The 19,045-nt window shown below is 46.5% G+C and overlaps 1 protein-coding gene across 3 annotated transcripts; it reads right to left on the bottom strand.

The window, feature by feature from the left end:
- Nucleotides 1-53: 53 nt before the first annotated feature.
- Nucleotides 54-18,516, bottom strand: LOC117512492 (tumor protein p53-inducible nuclear protein 2). 3 transcript variants are annotated; one of them, XM_034172582.1, is made up of 5 exons: nucleotides 18,227-18,516; nucleotides 3,820-4,196; nucleotides 802-1,119; nucleotides 546-702; nucleotides 54-438 (listed from the first exon to the last, which is right to left on the bottom strand). In XM_034172582.1, exons 2-5 carry the CDS (start codon nucleotides 3,941-3,943, stop codon nucleotides 171-173), a joined length of 867 nt encoding a protein of 288 aa, XP_034028473.1. In that variant the 5' UTR covers nucleotides 3,944-4,196; nucleotides 18,227-18,516; the 3' UTR covers nucleotides 54-170. The 3 variants fall into 3 exon arrangements, with proteins under 3 accessions (XP_034028473.1, XP_034028472.1, XP_034028474.1); XM_034172581.1 differs by having other exon boundaries at nucleotides 546-1,119; XM_034172583.1 differs by lacking the exon at nucleotides 802-1,119 and having other exon boundaries at nucleotides 18,227-18,515.
- Nucleotides 18,517-19,045: the final 529 nt, after the last annotated feature.

Raw genomic sequence — 19,045 nt, 5'->3', positions numbered from 1 at the left:
CCAATTATAAGACAACTCTATATTTTACTGTTTTTTTAAGGAAAAAAAAAAAATCCCCCCAACGTTTACATATTTGGGCCAATACGGCATTTAAGTTACAGGTATTTTGGAGTTGCCTGTGTGCTATTAATGCCCTCAGAGTAAACAATATCGCTTTGTTACTATGGAGTTTAGTGGCAGAAGTTACGCTTGCTGGGCTGGTGAAGGAAGGTGTTTCTGGCATGAGCTGCATGGCGAGGAACTTGCTCCCTTGTGCGGTTTTGGCGTTGGATGCGATTGCGGCCCAGATGGCACCTCTCAATGCGGGCTTTGCTACGCTGGACTCGAGCTACTTGGGTGACTTTGGCCAGAGCTCCAGCCTGTGCAGCTGCACCACGGCTCACCCTGCTGGGCAGAGAGCCGCGTGTCACGGGAACCACAGTTGGCTCGGACACTCGGCTGCAGGACGTAAGAGACAAAAAAAAACACAATGTGTTGTTGTTGGGGTAGTGCTGCAGGTGCTAGAAAAGACGGCGAAAGCTGGAATAAAGAGCATGGTTTCTCACCTCACGCTGCTCGACAGGCTGACCATGCTCTCCTCTACCACCACAGACAGGTTGCTGTTGGAAACCAAGGACATGTTGTTCGGAGACACGTAGACAGACATGCTGGGGTGCTCGATGAGCAGGTCCTCCATCGGACTGGCCTCTGCGGGGGCTCCCTCTGCAGTGAAACAGGGGGGAGGGGTGACAAACCAGCTCTCATCCATGCAGCCTCTCTCTGAGTCCGACCTACTGCTACCCCCACTGCCCCCACACTCACTGCCAGAACCAGGGGAGACTGATGGGGTGGAGGAAGGCGTGGACAGCCTGGACCGTCTCGGCAGGCTCACAGGGGTGGTAGCACCCATATCTGAAGGTCTAATACCGGGGCAAGAAAGGGGGTCAGATAATGCTACGGCACCTTGTTCCCGAACTATACGTGTCCTACGGCACTTGTGAGGCGAGTGGAGACTCGCAACTGCAGGGAAATCTGTCCTTGTATGTGTGTCCTGATGACTTAATTGGTATCTATCCTGGAATGTTTGTGCAATCTGTGGGGCTCCCTTCTCATCCCCAACCTGCATCACGCACTCAGCTTCTGCTGAGCACACAGCAGAGATGAGATCAGGGAAGTTTCAAAAATGATGTGAGAGATTGAAAAAAAAACCAACACCAACAACAACAAAAAACATGCAGGTTGAGGGTTCACATCCGCACGCGCACACATACCAGTGTGGGAATTGTAAAGGGTGTTTAAAAAAATTGAAGAAGGGGTAAAACAGGGGAGGTAAGGAAACACAAAACATAAAAGAGTCACATCATTAGTTGTGTTGACCCTCTGGTTGTAATTGTGCTAGTGACATAATGTTTATCTTTAGTCTTATGAGGTGTCTTAGTGGTTTATTTGGAACTTGAGTGGTTTACTGATGTGTTTTGGTGTGACAGTAATACACTTTAATCTTGCCCTGTACCTGCATCTTGGGACTTCATTTATTTAAATTTAAGCACATAAAAATATCAAATGTGTGATATAAGTCAACTTGACTTGTTTCTGCTGAGGTACCATTTTGTTGGCTGTTGCTATTAGCCTTTGTCATGACTGAGATCATAGACAAAGTTGAAAGATGTAGAGATTTTTGTGTTTCCATCTGAAAGTCAATGCCTTTATCATGGCAACCGAAAAACAACCATATTTTTGTACCACGCCCCCATTTCCAACTAGATTCTTCAACCAGCCCCATCATCCTGCACGTATACACTTAAAGGATGAGGTCCCCCCTTTTTAACCACCTTATTTGTGTTAAAACATTGTTAGTAATCAAGTATCTGATTGATGTTCTCACCTCTGACAGTAGCTTTGACTGGGAGAAATCCATTTAAAAAAAAATGAATATGGATGTTTATCCATGAACATCACCATGGCAGCCATATTGGGTGTTAAAAATCCACAGTATGCTCAAAATAGCAACAGCATAATGCTAATAAGCTGCTTTTACATCATCAACACATTACTGGTATAAAATATATGAAGAACTATATATTACCAATTTTTTCATCTTTATGAATGTAGCACCCATTAAACAGTCCCTGTACTAAGTTAATGATATAACCATAAATAATATGTTGGAAGTAATAAAAACAAACACATTAATAACTATATCCTGTGTAGCTTTAATGTTCAGAAAGAGTTTTAATTTAAGGGGGTTTCCACTTTCACAAATTGTCAAGCTCTACAAGCTACAAGCCATAGTTTGTGGCAGAGTTTGGCTATGTGCTTCCAACAGTGCCCCGCTCACCATGTAATGATGACACTGCTGCAACACTTTAATACATCACTGCAGCGTTGAAAGACACCGCTACAACCTTATCTAGACCTGTCAAAACGTCAAAAAGGATCACCATGAGTTGTTACGATGTCAGCGCAAGATGACATGAACGTATTATGTATGTCTGAACTGTATGTAAATACATTAACAATACATCTCTATATTAATAATAATAATAATAATAATAATAATAATGACTTGGATTTACAGATCGCATTTCAAGATACCCAAAGCGCTTCACAAGTTGACTTATTCATCCACACATTCACATTGGTGGTGGTAAGCTACTGGTGTAGCCACAGCTGCCCTGGGACAAACTGACGGAAGCGTGGCTGCAAATTCTGCGCCTACGGCCCCTCCAACCACCATCTCATTCATACACAGGCAAGGTGGGTTAAGTGTTTTGGCCAAGGACACAACAGCAATATGCAGATTTTTGGCTGGTTGGGAGCCTGGATTCAAACCTCCGACCCACTCTACCAACTGAGTTACTGCCGCTCCTATGACACAGCCACAGTTCCTGTATATAGAATAGAATAGAGCCTTTATTGTCATTGCACATATATACATACAACGAAACATGTCCTCTGCATTTAACCCATCCTAATTACAGTTAGACACAATCTAACGACTAGGAGCAGTGGGCAGCCACAGTCCAGCGCCCGGGGACCAACTCTAGATGTACACGCTGCCTTGGTCAGGGGCAAGCATGTTTTTGATTGTGGGAGGAAACCAGAGTGCCCGGAGGAAACCCACGCAGACGCGATGAGAACATGCAAACTCCACACAGAAAGGCCGGGAATTGATCCCACGACCTTCTTGCTGCGAGGCACCAGTGCTAACCACTTAGCCACTGTACTGCCCACAGAAATAGTGGCCAGGTAGTTAGTGCACATGCTTTCAAGACAGAAGGTTCCCGGTTCCAAGACTACCCATGGCATTTTTCCATGTAGTGTGGAGTCGTGTCCAGAAGGGTATCTGGCATGAAACTTGTGCCAGATCAACAAGCAGACCCACATCAGACCTGCTGTGGTGACAAAATCAGGTGCACGCATGTCTACAAGTCAATCAACGACAAGTATGGAGAGATGCAGCCTATATGTGAAAAAACCCTTAGATCGGCCTACAGTTCGATGTGTGTTGTGTTAAACACGGAAAACCCCTTCACGCTACTACTGGTTCCGTCTTGATACCCATGTGCTGTATTTCTTTTTATTTGAGTTTTTTGACTATAGGATTTCTCTCACATAATGCAAAAAATGAGTGGTGCTCTCAGGGGATTGATTACCAACAATATTTTAATAAAGTCATGAAAACTGCAAGTTGTCCTCGAAATCAAGAGTCATCACAGTGTCAATAACATACAGTACAACAAAGGAGCTGCTTTGATTTTGGAACACAAAAATAACATTTTGACTCTTTCCATATTTAAAGATGCCACAGAAATTGTGCGCGCATCAGGCAGGACTCACCCGGGAGGTTGACAAGCATCCATCCGTCCTCATCGGCCTCGGTCACACAGGGCTTTGGGCCCTTCAGCTCAGCCGCCACCTCTTCCACCTCACCAAACAGCAGGTTGCTGAGACGCTGAAACATCGCTCCTTGTGTTGTTGTTGGGTGTTAATGACTTGAGCGTTTTACGGATTTGTTGTCCACAAAGAAAAAGCTGTAGCTGCCTGTGATTTTTTTTTTATTATATGCAGGTATTACTTGTTGCTGTTTAATGTACCTCCTTGTCTCTCTTTTTGTTTTTACTTGAAGCCCTCTTATGGGTCTCAGTTTTGACAAAAATAAGTAGACAGACTTCTGTAGTGCAAATGTAAGGTTTCACTTGGTTTGCAGCAAAGGCCTGCATGGAAAGAGACAGCAAAGGTGTGTTCGTTAGAATAACAATTTAAATTTAAAAATGATTGTTTATTTGAGAAAAAAAAAAGAGAAAAGGCACCACTTAATGACATAAGCAGGAGGTTAGTTTTGCTGAAGTCAGGGGGCACAGTTAGACAAATGAAGTGTGAGTGTGTGCGCGTCAAAAGCTTCTTCATAGTTATTTTAAGAAACATTAAAACTGGTAAGGAAACACTGACTGGATGGAATTTCAAACATCATATTGTCACTTGTGCTGTCATGTTGAAATGACAGAAACTATTTCATCACACACAACAAAAAACATCCCTGTACTGTATTAACAAGTACTATATGTTCAGTGTGTCTGAAACAATACATTTATCCTCCCAGTGACATTTAACTGTGATAATTCTATGTGCATTGTATCATATTTTTTCAAGTATACAATCTACGCAGTGTATTTCCACTGTTGGTTTGAACACGTTTCTGCAAAGTGCCGTCTTTGCAAAAGACGGCACTTTGCAGAAACTTAATGATCACTGAGTTTACTGTGTGGGCTTGAAGGGGTCTCCAAAGATGTGCAGCTGAGAGATTATTGTGTCCCAGTGCAAATCTTCAAATGAACAGAAAGAATTTCAAAATTAAAACCAGCAGTCACAGGGCTTCAATATCCTGAAGTATAGTACAACATAACTTGTATAACTTGACCTAAATAGCAAAATTCAATGTTTGGAGACTGTTTGGATAAAGCGTGTGCTAATAAATGAGATTATGAAGACTAAAAGTTTCAGCAAGCTTGCGGAAAAATGTCGGCATGCTCTGCCCCCAAAAACACAACACAGTCAATCAGGACACTTTTCTGGACAGATGGACAGACAGAAAGAGAGAGAGGGAAAAAAAAAAAAGCAGAACACGATACAAAGAAATCAGTTCAAACAAAGCTGAGAAAAAAAATTGCAAATGTTAAACAAAAGAGATACACTTTAGGGTAGAAGGTTCTGATTAAGGGATGTCGGTCACTGAAATACAATGATGTAACGTAACAGAGATAGGGTGAGAAGTTCGGTCATCCGTGGGGAGCTCGGAGTAGAGTCGCTGCTCCTTTGCGTTGAAATTAGCCAGCTGAGGTGGTTCAGGCATCTGGTAAGGATGCCTCCTGGGTGTCTCCCTAGGGAGGTGTTCCAGGCACGTCCATCTGGGCAGAGACCCCAGGGAAGTCCCAGGACTAGGTGGAGAGATTATATCTCCACACTGGCCTGAGAACGCCTCAGGATCCCCCAGTCAGAGGTGGTATAGATATATATATATGTATATATATATATATATATACACGAGGTCTGTTAGAAAAGTATCCGACCTTTTTTTTTTTTTTTTCAAAAACCTGATGGATTTGAATCACGTGTGCTTGCATGAGCCAACCTTGAACCTTCGTGCGCATACGTGATTTTTTTTCACGCCTGTCGGTTGCATCATTTGCTTGTAAGCAGCCTTTGTGTGAGGGTGGGTGGAGTCTCTCATCGTTTTTTCTTTGCAAGGAAATGGTGGAACGACTGGAGCAGCGCGACTGCATCAAATTTTGCCACAAACTGGGCGACAGCCAGGTGGAAACCATTCGGATTATTCAGACGGCCTTCTGTGATGTTGTGACATGCCCACCTCTTCCACCATTTGGAAGATTCAGACGCTTTCGGTGGCTTTTCAGTCGTGTGACTATCCGAGAAATTGTGGACGAGGTGGGCATGTCACAACATGTCCTGTGAGACTTCAACGCGGTGGCGCTTTTGCTGCACCATTAGCTTCGTGCCCATGAATTTCGCTGCAACTCTTTTCATGGCAAAATCTTCTTTCACAGTGGAATGTGCTGAAAAAGTGCTGATGTCCACCTCTTCTGCAATTTCTCGGATAGTCACACGACGGTCCCACATCACCACAGAGTTCACTTTGGAAATGATCTGGTCATTTCAGCATGTTGATGGCCACCCGGAGCGCGGCGCGCTCTCCACCGTTGTGCGGACGTCTTTAAACCGGTTGTACCGCTCCTTAATCTGCGTGATGCCCAGAGGATCGTCACCGAAAGCCGTCTGAATAATCCGAATGGTTTCCACCTGGCTATTGCCCAGTTTGTGGCAAAATTTGATGCAGTCGCGCTGCTCCAGTCGTTCCACCATTTCCTTGCAAAGAAAAAAACGACAAGAGACTCCACCCATCCTCACATAAAGGCTGCTTACAAGCAAATGACGCAACCGACAGGCATGACAAAATTCACGCATGCACACGAAGGTTCAAGGTTGGCTTATGCAAGCACACGTGATTCAAATCCATCAGGTTTTTGAAAAAAAATAAAAAGGTTGGATACTTTTCTAACAGACCCTGTGTGTATATATATATATATATATATATATATATACACACACACACGTGTGTATGTTTGAGGCCCATACCAACTATAAAACAGACTGGACATAAACTCAGAAACTGATAGATGGAAGAAGATTCACTTCTTATTTATAATATCATCATACTGACAACACGAGCAGAGCTCATGATTCTGAGATTTCTTATGCTACTTGAATGATTAGTACATCCAAGGATAGAACAAATGCAGTCACTCCATAAAATGACTGTGGCCTTTGTCCTAGAGCTGATATCATCACGACGGTACTCAACCATCACTAGGTGTTTTGACCCTTAAGCCTTGGTCCCAACAAATAATAAAGCCATGAATAATGAGCCACATATGGATTTGTCAGTGATTATTTAAATAATGATCCACGTAAAAATTTATCATGTATCTGCTATGATGAAGTCTCTATATGCCTCTCTGTACCTCACATGTGCCAGGTATCAGCCTCTAATGAGCCACGACTGACCAGTTATTTGAGCCCCATCCAGCCTCGAATGGCTCACCGCATATGAGCCACTTCAAACCACATATGATCCATGTAGCACCATGTAACATGACTTTGGTGCACGTTTAGGTATGGGTTTGGTCCAAACCTCCAGCCCTCCCACATTTGGTCACTTTAAAGTGTGGGTTTTCAATTCACAGGATCCATTCAAGATGTTTTCACATTTTTTAAACGCGATCCAAAAAAAGACTCTCCTGCACAGTTCGGCCGGCGTGCGTCGAGCCAGGCTGTAGTTCACCTGTATTCCAGAGTCATTAAATGCAGCAGTTCTGTGTGCTCACCCAGCTCTCTGTGCCCCCCCCCCCCCCCAAAAAAAAGACACCACAATGAGGTGGCCACTTTAATTATATATACATGCAGCTGTGTGGATCACCCCCCCCCCCCCCCCCAAAAAAAACACAACACGAAACACATTCATAGACCAGCTAGAACCGAACCATGGGTTCCTGGACAGTCACCTCTGCGCTTCTCACTGGCTTTATTTCTTCTGTGGATTTACAGTCATTTTGACAGCGTGATACAATTTTTAACTTTGTGTTCGTCCGTTATTGTATGCAAAATCGCTCTTTTGCATGCTCACGTTCTGCATAAATGCTCGTCTTGAGTGCCAGTCATTGCGTCAGCACGCACAGAGCGCGCCTCATCTCATCCATTATAACAAGATGTTAAATCTATCATAAACATACTTTTACAGCTGCTTATAAATGAGGAATGAACATGCAACTGTTTTACCAAGCCACTGTTCCAAATATGTTCTCCACCTCAGCACATGAGACAGAGAGAGGAAAAAGCTCCAAATGTCCTCTGTGATTCCAGAAGCGATTAAAGGTGTTTTCAACATCCAAACTGACAGAAAATGATTAATCCACTATAAAATAATTATTTTATATACAGCGTATGGTGCACAAAGCACGTGGGATTGTAGTGTGCATGAGGGCTGAGCCAAAATAGCTGTCCACAATAATCTGTCCTGTCCTTGTAGCCGCCAGGTGCTCGGATAATAGGCTTTTAACAGCCTCATCCTCACTACAAACATGCCTCTAAAATTCTCATTTGTCCTCCTAGTAACTCGTACACAAACTGCCCCACGCTGTTGTTGCTAAATTTTGAACTTCTTAAAATTAGTGCCACGCTCAGAGATGAGCCTCGTTAGCTGAATATTCTGCCTCTAAGAGCCACTATTCTCTCACGATTGTTGAATAACTGGACTCGTACCAAAAAAAAAAACATGCTATGTGGCTCATTATTCATCCTTCATTATTTGGTGGGACCAGGGCTTTAACCGCATCGTGACTCCCTCCATTTAGGGGGTCGCTGGTCATGGCCAAATCACTGCCTATCAGCTCCAGGCCTCCTCCTCCCTTTTATACCAGAGCAAACAAGAGGCTCTTTCTGCTGCCGCCCCAACCCTGTGCATAAATGAATTATGCTTTACTTTTCAAATTTTGACAAATATTGTTGTCACAGAGTCTGTTTGCTTTAGTGTATGCTGGAGGAAGAATAACAGATCATGACAGAAAACAGAAAAAAGTTGGCAGTAAAAGACATGACAAATTTTCATAAATAAATCATTATGCTGTTGTGTGGGCCGCCAGAAGAGGAGGTACTGCTGGCCCACCACCAGAGGGCGCCCTGCCTGAAGTGCGGGCTTTAGGCACGAGAGGGCGCTGCCGCCACGGACACAGCCGGGAGTGACAGCTGTAACTCATTATTTCCTGACAGCTGTCACTCATTCTTCATCATCTCACTCCATAAAACCCAGACGTCATCTCCACCTCATCGCCGAGATATCGTACTTCAATGGAGGTAATATCCTCAGCCATTTGTGTTTACCTATAATCTGTACATTGTGAGTGTTTGCAGGCGTACCGGTCCCTTGTTTTGTGGAGGCTGAGTGAGTGCAGGACGGCACTCTTTTCCTCTGAGGGATCACTGCAAACTCATCAGCATATTGAGTGAGAGGTGGAGGTGGCATTCCCACCGTTGTTGTTACTGGGTGTACACACACCCACAGTTGACTGTCTTTGTTCTTTGCTGGCAGTACCAGATCCGACAGTCGGGGACGGTGATCACCTGGGAATTCGGGACTTGGCGGCTCCAGTATTCACCAGGTTCGGTGGCGGCGGAAATCGTGTGGTTCCGGCTCTTCTCAGGACAGACGTCTTCTATCCTCGAGCCTGCCCACACGTCACCTTTGTGGATTGACTGTAATCATATTCTGAGATTGTCTGTGTATTCGTTGTGCACCTTCACAACATTAAATTGTTACTTTTTGGCTCATCTACTGACCGTTCATTTGCGCCCCCTGTTGTGGGTCCGTGTCACTACACTTTTACAAGAGGATATCTCGGCCAGCGTCATGGATCCCGAGGGGCGTCATCCATCTGTTGGACAGCCAATGGAAGAGCAGGGTGCACAGGCGTCTGCAGGAGGCGTGCTCGGTGAGTTGCAGCAAATCCTCACCTCCTTTACCGCTAGGCTGGATTTGATGTCCGAGCAAAACATCATCCTTAATCGCAGGATGGAGGCTCTCACCGCACAGGTGGAAGCGCGCGATCAGAGCGCTGCTGCGGCTCCTCCTCCTGCCGACCCGGTGCCGGGTATTAACATTCCACTGGTCGTTCAACAAACCCCCCCACCATCCCCTGAAGCATACATAAGTCCCCCTGAGCCGTATGGGGGTTGTGTGGAGACGTGCGCGGACTTTCTGATGCAGTGTTCGCTCGTCTTTGCACAACGACCCGTGATGTACGCGTCTGACGCCAGCAAGGTGGCTTATGTTATTGCTTTGCTTCGGGGTAAGGCACGCACCTGGGCTACGGTGCTCTGGGAACAGAACTCACGGTTGTTATCAGCATACACTGGGTTTGTGGGGGAGTTCAGAACAGTGTTTGATCACCCTAACAGAGGAGAGACTGCTTCAACAATGCTGCTGTCAATGCGACAGGGGCGCCGGTGCGCAGCCGAATATGCAGTCGACTTCCGCATCGCGGCTGCGAGGTCCGGCTGGAATAGCGTTGCGCTCCGCGCCGCCTTCATAAACGGACTGTCATCGGTCCTGAAGGAGCATCTGGTAGCTAAGGAGGAACCGCGGGATTTAGATGGGCTTATCGATCTCGTTATACGGTTAGACAATCGGTTGGAGGAACGCCGTCGGGAGCGAGGCGAAGGACGTGGCCGGATACGCGCCGTCCCTCTCCCTTCCGGGTTCGAAAAGGGGCTGCCCTCCCCACGCTCCACAGCCGCAGCGCTCCGTGGGGCAACAGCTCCCCCTGTTGACGTTGTTAGGGAAACGCACAGGGCCAAAATGAGGAGGCTGGTCCGCGGGGAGTGTTTTCTCTGCAGCTCGAAGGAGCACATACAGAAAAACTGCCCCAAACGGCCACAACAACAACCGCCCTCAGAGACTGGGCTAAGGGGGGGTCAAAACATTCATGTGGGACACACACAGATTGCCACACGACTCCCAGTTACAATCCTGAGCGGGGATTTAACCCTTCAAGCCCCAGCACTGGTGGACACGGGGTCAGAAGGGAATCTGCTAGACAGCAGATGGGCAAGGGAGGTAGGGCTCCCTCTGGTGGCGCTTCCTTCGCCATTGCAGGTGCGGGCACTAGATGGCACCCTCCTCCCTTTAATCACACACAAGACACAACCAGTAACTCTGGTGGTGTCTGGAAACCATCGGGAGGAGATTGAGTTTTTTGTAACTCCTTCTACCTCCCGCGTGATTTTGGGCTTCCCATGGATGTTGAAGCACAATCCCCGGATTGATTGGCCGTCTGGGGTGGTGGTTCAGTGGAGCGAAACCTGCCATCGGGTGTGTTTAGGATCCTCGGTTCCTCCCGGTTTACAGGCTAAGGAGGAGGTCAAAGTCCCTCCCAATCTGACGGCAGTGCCGGTTGAGTACCACGATCTTGCTGATGTCTTCAGCAAGGATCTGGCACTCACCCTTCCCCCGCACCGTCCGTACGATTGTGCCATTGATTTGGTTCCAGGCGCTGAGTTCCCGTCCAGCAGGCTGTACAACCTCTCACGACCTGGGCGCGAATCAATGGAGACCTACATCCGGGACTCATTAGCTGCCGGGCTGATCCGGAACTCCACCTCCCCGATGGGTGGAGGTTTCTTTTTTGTGGGCAAGAAAGATGGCGGACTCCGTCCATGCATTGATTACAGGGGGCTGAATGAGATTACGGTTCGCAACCAATACCCGTTGCCGGATTCCGTGTTCACCCCCCTGCATGGAGCCAAAATCTTTACTAAGCTGGATTGTAGAAATGCGTATCACCTGGTTCGGATCCGGAAGGGAGACTAATGGAAGACGGCATTTAACACCCCGTTAGGTCACTTTGAGTACCTGGTCATGCCGTTCGGCCTCACCAACGCCCCCGCGACGTTCCAAGCCTTGGTTAACGACGTCTTGCGGGACTTCCTGCACCGATTCGTCTTCGTATATCTGGACGATATTCTCATTTTTGTCCGGATCCTGAGACCCATGTCCAGCATGTACGTCAGGTCCTGCAGCGGTTGTTAGAGAACCGACTGTTTGTGAAGGGCGAGAAGTGCGAGTTTCACCGCACGTCTTTGTCCTTCCTGGGGTTTATCATCTCCTCTAACTCCATCGCCCCTGATCCGGCCAAGGTTGCGGCGGTGAGAGATTGGCCCCAACCAACAAGCCATAGGAAGCTGCAACAGTTCCTCGGCTTCGCTAATTTCTATAGGAGGTTCATTAAGGGCTACAGTCAGGTAGTTAGCCCCCTGACAGCCCTGACCTCTCCAAAAGTCCCCTTCACCTGGTCGGATCGGTGCGAAGCCGCGTTCAAGGAGTTGAAACGACGGTTCTCTACTGCGCCAGTTTTGGTGCAGCCCGACCCTAGCCGCCAGTTCGTGGTTGAAGTGGACGCCTCTGACTCAGGGATAGGAGCCGTGCTATCCCAGAGCGGAGAGACTGATAAGGTTCTTCACCCGTGTGCCTACTTTTCACGCAGGATGACCCCGGCTGAACGGAACTATGACGTCGGCAATCGAGAACTCCTTGCGGTGAAAGAGGCTCTTGAGGAGTGGAGACACCTGTTGGAGGGAGCGTCTGTGCCGTTCACGGTTTTCACTGACCATCGGAACCTGGAGTATATCAGGACCGCCAAGCGGCTGAACCCCAGGCAAGCCCGCTGGTCACTGTTCTTCGGGCGTTTTGACTTCCGGATCACCTATCGCCCCGGGACCAAGAACCAGAGGTCGGATGCCTTGTCCCGGGTACACGAAGAGGAGGTCAAAACTGCACTGTCGGATCCACCGGAGCCCATCCTGCCTGAGTCCACTATCGTGGCCACCCTCACCTGGGACGTGGAGAAGACCATCCGGGAGGCCCTGGCACGAAGCCCGGACCCGGGAACTGGACCAAAAGACAAACTATACATCCCACCAGAGGCCAGGGCTGCGGTCCTTGACTTCTGTCACGGTTCCAAGCTCTCCTGTCATCCAGGGGTGCGAAGGACCGTGGCAGTTGTCCGGCAGCGCTTCTGGTGGGCGTCTATGGAGGCCGACGTCCGGGAGTACATCCAGGCCTGTACCACCTGTGCCAGGGGCAAGGCTGACCATAGGAAGTCCCAAGGTCAGCTCCAACTGCTTCCTGTGCCTCATCGCCCCTGGTCCCACATCGGCCTGGATTTTGTCACGGGTCTCCCACCGTCCCAGGGCAACACCACCATCCTCACGATAGTGGACCGATTCTCCAAGGCGGCCCACTTCGTGGCCCTCCCGAAGCTCACTACAGCCCAGGAGACAGCGGACCTCCTGGTCCACCACGTCGTCCGTCTGCATGGGATTCCCACTGACGTAGTCTCGGATCGTGGTCCCCAGTTTTCCTCTCACGTCTGGAGGAGTTTCTGCAGGGAACTGGGGGCCACCGTGAGCCTCTCGTCCGGGTACCATCCACAGATGAACGGACAGGCAGAGCGGGCCAACCAGGAGCTGGAACAGACCCTCCACTGTGTAACATCTGCGCACCCGACGGCCTGGAGTAACCATCTGGCCTGGATCGAGTATGCGCATAACAGCCAGGTGTCTTCTGCCACCGGCCTCTCCCCATTTGAGGTGTGTTTGGGGTACCAGCCCCCATTATTTCCCGTGGTGGAGGGAGAGGTCGGTGTGCCCTCGGTCCGGGCCCACCTTCGGAGGTGCCGTCGGGTGTGGCGCACCGCCCGTTCTGCCTGTTGAAGGCCCGGACGAGGGCCAAGACCCATGCAGACCGCCGGCGGTCCCCGGCCCCTCCATACCAGCCCGGGCAGGAGGTGTGGTTGTCGACGAAGGACATCCCACTACAAGTACAGTCACCAAAACTGATGGACAGGTTCATCGGCCCATTTCGCATCCTCAAGGTCCTCAGCCCTGCCGCAGTGAAGCTCCAGCTCCCAGCTTCACTGCGGATCCACCCGGTGTTCCACGTCTCCAAACTCAAACCGTACCACACCTCACCCCTCTGTGCTCCCGGTCCGGTGCCGCCTCCTGCCCGGATCATTGACGGGGAGCCGGCTTGGACAGTGCGCCGGCTCCTGGACGTCCGTCGAATGGGCCGGGGGTTCCAATATCTGGTGGACTGGGAGGGGTATGGACCTGAGGAACGCTCCTGGGTGAAGAGGAGCTTCATCCTGGATTCGGCCCTCCTGGCCGATTTCTACCGCCGACACCCCGATAAACCTGGTCGGGCACCAGGAGGCGCCCGTTGAGGGGGGGGGGGTCCTGTTGTGTGGGCCGCCAGAAGAGGAGGTACTGCTGGCCCACCACCCTGCCTGAAGTGCGGGCTTCAGGCACGAGAGGGCGCTGCCGCCACGGACACAGCCGGGAGTGACAGCTGTAACTCATTATTTCCTGACAGCTGTCACTCATTCTTCATCATCTCACTCCATAAAACCCAGATGTCATCTCCACCTCATCGCCGAGATATCGTACTTCAATGGAGGTAATATCCTCAGCCATTTGTGTTTACTTATAATCTGTACATTGTGAGTGTTTGCAGGCGTACCGGTCCCTTGTTTTGTGGAGGCTGAGTGAGTGCAGGACGGCACACTTTTCCTCTGAGGGATCACTGCAAACTCATCAGCATATTGAGTGAGAGGTGGAGGTGGCATTCCCACCGTTGTTGTTACTGGGTGTACACACACCCACACTTGACTGTCTTTGTTCTTTGCCGGCAGTACCAGATCCGACAGTCGGGGACGGTGATCACCTGGGAATTCGGGACTTGGCGGCTCCAGTATTCACCAGGTTCGGTGGCGGCGGAAATCGTGTGGTTCCGGCTCTTCTCAGGACAGACGTCTTCTATCCTCGAGCCTGCCCACACGTCACCTTTGTGGATTGACTGTAATCATATTCTGAGATTGTCTGTGTATTCGTTGTGCACCTTCACAACATTAAATTGTTACTTTTTGGCTCATCTATTGACCGTTCATTTGCGCCCCCTGTTGTGGGTCCATGTCACTACACAACATATGCGTCATGACGGAGCCAACTGTCATCCATATTTTTATGGTTTTATTAATTCATTTTTTCTGAAATGTTCACAACGTGTGTTTAAAAAAGATACATGACACTGCCTCTGGTTGTACAACATCCAGAAAAAGAAGGATGGGCATTCAATTGAGATAGACTGAATGAATTTCTGGAATCAGAAAAACACAAGTCATAAGACTGTGCACAACCCAGTCTCACGCCATTTGATGATAAACACATTTTGATGGGTGTTGCTTTGTTTTTGGAGCAGAAATCAATGAAACAGTATCAGGAAGAACACATGGAGTGCATTCCTGTTTCAACTGTTTTGTCAGTTGACTGTACAAACCAATTCAGGGATATCACTCTGATGTAAAGATAGTGACTATGCCAATCTGTGGTTCAGATAACAGACACTGATACGGTTGCTATAAGACAGCTTTTAACAATATTGTATGGCTAACGTGCAAGAATACTTAACATCTACAAATTGCTCACTGATACATGTATGGAGAGGTACACTGAATAGGTGTGGAGTACTTATTTGAAAACTCAGTTAGTGGGATTAACACATATGTTTGCATATTTATTGCATTCAGATTGCACAATTTGTGTTAGAGCCTTAACAATCACTCAGCAAGCTAGCTAGCTGAGGCTACACGCCAGCTAGCAGCTAGGCCATTGTTACACGCTAACTCACCAAATTGTTTTTTAGGTTTTATTAAAGTTGCATAGTGTAATAATGCAGTACTTTCATGATTAAAACAGTGACCCTGGCTTTTTAAAGCAGGTCACACCACTTTTATTGTATTCAGGTTGCACAATCTGAGTTAGAGCCTTGACAATCACTCAGCAAGCTAGCTTGCTGAGGCTACATGCCAGCTAGCAGCTATGTTAGAATGCATATGTACTATCCTTTCTCATTTCACAGCTGCTAATGAATTATTATGCAAGTCTTGCTTGTGGAAGACATATTTGTGAAACAAGATTAGCTGACAGCTAGATAACGTGCCTCTTTTTGGGCAAATAGTTACTTCTTAAGAACAAAAACATATTACTACAATGTGAATTCTACTACAGTCTGAAACATCATTGTGTTATGTGTATTCATGGTAGGACAAGGGGTTTGGGAAGGTTTAAGATCCTACTTAATGTTTTTGGGTGTAGAAATGACCAACGTGAGAAACAGCCTCTTATCTCATGCAGATGTTCCAAATTCTGCCACAGTCTACTCATGATGGCTTGTGAATGGATAATTTGTTAATCCAGGTTTTGCGAATAGTGTGTTGCTGAATGTCAAGGGGAAGCTGTCATATATGAAGTGCCTTCAAAAAGTATACAATGCGAGTTGTCATTTAGTAGGGAGGTGTGCGGAACCTTCTTGCACATGCGTGAATTTTTTTGTTGTCTGCAGGGCAAATCAATCGTGAGCAGTCAGCCTTAGAGTGAACACATGTACTGAGCAACCGTCAGATTTTCATTTGCTATAACATCATGGAACGAATTCAGCAAAGGCACTGCGTCAAATTTTGCCAAAAGCTTGGTAATACACAAGCGGAAACCTTGGGCAAGATTCAGTAGGTGCTATAGGTGTAATGCAAATTAAAGAGTGGTATAACTGCTTCAAAGGTTGATGCACATCAATGGAGAGAGATGCACACTCTGGTAGGCCATCCACAAGCCAAAATGACCTAGTGATTGACAGATTTTGGACTTTGGTCATGGATGACTGTCATGTCACCATCCAAGAACTTGCGGACGAGCTGTGGATAAGCACAGGTTTGGTACATTCCATTTTGACTGAGGAGTTGGGCAGGCAGAAAGTGTCAGCGAAGTTTGTGGCAAAGCTGCTGATGGCAGAGCAAAAGCAACTGCATCTGGAAGTCCTGCAGGACAAGCTGGAATGCAGAAACAGGGACCCTGACTTCCTGAACACCATCATCACTGGTGATGAGACATGGGTTTATGGGTGCGACCCAGAAACCAAATCTCAGTCATCGCAATGGAAACAGCTAACATCACAGAGGCCAAAGAAAGCATGGCTGGTGAGCAGCAAAGCCAAAGTACCGTTTTCTTTGACTCTGGTAGGGTGGAACATCATGAGTACGCAACAGAAGGCCAAAATATTAACAGAGTATTATCGGGAGGTCCTATGTCACCTTTGTGATGCTGTGCAAATCAAGCTGGCGTGTATTGAGACAACATAAAAAAATTTAAAAAAAAATTGTGCTAATGTCCAAATACTACTGACCTTAGGGTGCAGTTTATGGATTGGCTTGATAATAAAAATGTGCATTTGAGATAAAGAAACAAATATAGCAACCAAGAACATATTTACAAGAGCAAATATCAATTACAATAAGAAGTAGCATGTGCTATGAAAAAAGAAAAAAGTATTTTCATGGGTAATTAAAACTTTTGACATGCCACATTTTGAAAATGCTTTACTTAAATGTCACACTTTATTATTTTACAAAAAAAAAAAAACTCAAAGAATATACATGCAAAAAGTAAGAAAAACAAGCACCAAATTGGAGAGCACCCGTGTACTTGGTCCAGATTTTATTTTATTTTATCTTATGTTTATTTAGTTGTACATATATTCTGAATAATTTATTGTTAAATTTTATTATCTTTTATTTGGCTAAAAATTACTCGCACCACGGAAAGCACCTTTTTGGAGTTGCGCTCAAATCTCGTTGCAATGCAAATTACAATGACAATAAAGGCAATTCTGATTCTCTGATTTTAAAGCCTCAAATGTAGACGCTAATGTACTAAAAGCGCAACGAACATCAAATTAAACGCATTTCCTTTGACATTGGGGTTTAAAAAAAATTAAAGGAGGCGGGGCTAAGCGGCATGGGAGGAGGAGACGTCAAGAACACAACAAGACGCATGTGACGTCATGCGTCGCCGACACTGACAGGACGGTTTGACCGGAGGGGGGGAAAATTAGCAAATATATCTAAATACAAAGGGTCGCCTTAACCTTAAGGAACATGTGTTATTTCTTATATAGCATTACGTCGAAAAATACCAGTATATGAATCAGTTTATTCCTCTGGAAAACCGATGATGTTGTGGAAAAATTTGCTGCCCATAACAAACTGGATTTGGGGGGGAATAAGAAACAACAACAACAAAAAAAATCGACCTTGACTTTATATGACAGATAGCAGACAGAAGCCGATGGGTTATGTAGCTCAGAATAATCCGTTTAAACTGCAGGGTTAAAGCAACGACAGCGACGCTGAAGTCGTCGACGAAACAGCCAAAATTATTCTTAATTTAGTTCAACAACATAACCGATCACATCGGTGGAAAATTTGACCTTATAATGTCCGCTTCCAAGGGGGAAGGAAAAAAATATACATCCGCCATCGAGCTGTTCTGGTGCAAAACAACGGCTGCAGGATGCAGACTGGCTGTCATTGTTTTTAATATACAGGACGTCGAATGGCTGCTGGCACATCTATTCATGACCTAGTAATAAAACAGAAGCCACGTAATTCACAACATCTGTGATCTCATTAGTTGATGTCAAACAGATGAACGGAAGCACAATATTTGCTGTTTGACACACATTAAAAAAAAATTTAAATTAAAAAAATCAAAGTCAAAAACAGCTTACCTGCCTTTGCAATATTATTCAAGTTGTAAACGAGATCACACACAGTAGAAACGATTATTAAAGCATAGCTTTAGATAGCCTTTTTTCGTGAGGTAGTTAAAACAGCATGATAATAAAATAATAAGGCTTTCTTCTCAGAAGAAGGGCTTCGTGTCAAACACTGGTGTTTCCGATGATAACATCTGCAGCTTATCTTCTTGATCTAGTTATTATTTTGTTTTTTTGCGCTGCAGATTCCGCTTGTTTATTGCTGCCTCCAGCTGATCCTCGGATCAGAATGTAGAACGTACAAAACAGCTGATTGTGAGATCACAATACGCTCTGGCACCACCCCTTTCTCCCCGCCCACACCCGACAAACCAGCCAATCAGAATATTACACCAGTGACCATCGGTAAGAGGAAGGGTGCAGGACTCTCCAAAGACACTGATCCCAGATCGGCAGGAAAATTCACCTTCTCGCTGTTTGCAGTTAATGGTGGGGGATGGTAAACTGATCTGGAGTCTGTTCACATGAAATCCAACTGCAGGCCTTCGGAAAGCATTTAAAGATGAGCGCAAACATTGCATTTGTGATTTTGTAGTCATTTGTTGCACAAGGTGCTCAGTCAAAACTATAATTTAAAGACAAATTCAACAAAAGAAAGATAAATTTGAAAAAAAAAACCAGAGGTAGGGACAGTGAGAAAGTGTAATATGATTCATACGGGATAAGATATGATACGATAAAACTTTATTGATCTCACAGAGGAGAAATTCACATCTTACGTCAGCTCTTAAAAAAAGAGCTGCAAGTAGAGGAAAATGTTCATCAAACAGC

The sequence above is a fragment of the Thalassophryne amazonica genome, chromosome 6, assembly GCF_902500255.1.
Source record: "Thalassophryne amazonica chromosome 6, fThaAma1.1, whole genome shotgun sequence".
In the NCBI taxonomy this organism is placed as follows: Eukaryota; Metazoa; Chordata; class Actinopteri; order Batrachoidiformes; family Batrachoididae; genus Thalassophryne; species Thalassophryne amazonica.
This window is presented reverse-complemented; position numbering and strand designations above follow the sequence as displayed.